Genomic DNA, 1,748 nt, shown 5'->3' on the forward strand with positions numbered 1-1,748 from the left:
ATGTATGCAGTTAACTTTCTGGGCAAATAATTTTTAAGTATCTTAGAAGAGCCCCTAATTCTTTATATCTCCAACAGTATATGTATATTTTTTTCTTTCCATTTTCCAAACATCAGAAAATACACAATTCTAGGAAGTGATGAAATAAATTTTGTTGAATTAATTTTATTAAAATTGATGCAGATACATATCTCACATGAGCTAAGCTTTGTTATCTGTTCTAAAATGCAGTTATGAATTAAATCACTTTCTACAAAAGTAAAAATACTTTTTTTTTCTCATGTGAAAATGAGTATGTAGAATATATGGTTTGTACTAAGAAACTACAGTTAATTAAATTCATGCGAACGTTAGTTAAGTAAAGAAGGGACTGGTGGACTGTTGTACAATTCACAGGGACTTGAAATTAACAGGGGAAATGTTTCATCTCTATGGCCCTTTTCACAGCATCCTTTACCTCTTTGTTTCTCAGACTGTAAATAAGTGGGTTTAACATGGGAATCACTAGTGTATAGAACACAGAAACCACCTTCTCCTGCTCCACAGAATACTGGGAACTTGGCTGAATGTAACTAAAGCTTAAGGTACCATAGAATATGGTCACAGAAGTCAGGTGAGAGGCACAGGTGGAGAAGGCTTTCTGTCTACCTGCTGCTGAACTGATCCTCAGGGTAGTGATAAAAATGAAAATGTAGGAAATGACCACAATCAAAAAAGTAGCCATGGCAATGACTCCAGAAAAAGTTAAGAGCAGCAACTCATTCTTGGATGTATCAGAACACGACAGCTTTAGCAGTGGGGGAACATCACAGAAGAAGTGGCTAACAACATTGGACCCACAAAAGGACAGTCTTCCCAAGCTTATTGTGTGTATCAATGAGTTGAGCATTCCACTGACGAATGACCCAGTGACCAGCCCTACACACTTCCTTTTAGACATGACTACACTGTAAAGCAAAGGGTTGGCAATGGCCACATAGCGGTCATAGGCCATCAATGACAGCAAGAAGCCTTCTGTGGTGATAAACACCCAAAAAACAAAAGCTGCACTATGCAGGCAGAGAATGAGATGGTTTCCCTCACAATCAAGAAGTTGATCAGCATTTTCGGTGCAATAACAGATGAATAGCAGGCATCTATAAATGAAAGGCAGCTTAGGAAAAAGTAGATGGGTGTGTGGAGCTTGGGAGTGATTTGGATTAAGAAAATCATGCCCAGATTCCCTGCCAAGGTAATTGCATAAATCACCAAGAACAACACAAAAAGCATGATTTTTAGGTCAGCATTATCTGTCAATCCCAAAAGAATAAATTCAGTAACAGCTGTGAAATTTTCTTCGGCCATTTGTTAATTCCTTATCTTGAAGTCTGACATGAAAAAAAAATAAAGGCATTAGAATGAACAGGACAGTCTGGCATTTAGTAAAAACAAACAGAAACAGGTTTAGAGTTGTGTCTTTAAATAAATCATTTTGGGGCGCCTGGGTGGCGCAGTCGGTTAAGCGTCCGACTTCAGCCAGGTCACGATCTCGCGGTCCGGGAGTTCGAGCCCCGCGTCGGGCTCTGGGCTGACGGCTCAGAGCCTGGAGCCTGTTTCCGATTCTGTGTCTCCCTCTCTCTCTGCCCCTCCCCCGTTCATGCTCTGTCTCTCTCTGTCCCAAAAATAAATAAACGTTGAAAAAAAAAAAATTTAAAAAAAAAAAAAATAAAAAAAAAAAAAAATAAATAAATCATTTTGCTGAATCTAAG

The 1,748-nt window shown here is 38.8% G+C and overlaps 1 protein-coding gene across 1 annotated transcript; it reads right to left on the reverse strand.

The window, feature by feature from the left end:
* Positions 1 to 406: 406 nt before the first annotated feature.
* LOC115525357 (olfactory receptor 1052-like) lies at positions 407 to 1,344 on the reverse strand. Its single transcript, XM_030332509.1, is given in 2 exon segments — positions 407 to 1,029; positions 1,032 to 1,344. Coding segments are annotated over 2 exon segments (936 nt in total).
* Positions 1,345 to 1,748: the final 404 nt, after the last annotated feature.

This window comes from Lynx canadensis, chromosome D1 (assembly GCF_007474595.2).
Source record: "Lynx canadensis isolate LIC74 chromosome D1, mLynCan4.pri.v2, whole genome shotgun sequence".
Taxonomy (NCBI): Eukaryota; Metazoa; Chordata; class Mammalia; order Carnivora; family Felidae; genus Lynx; species Lynx canadensis.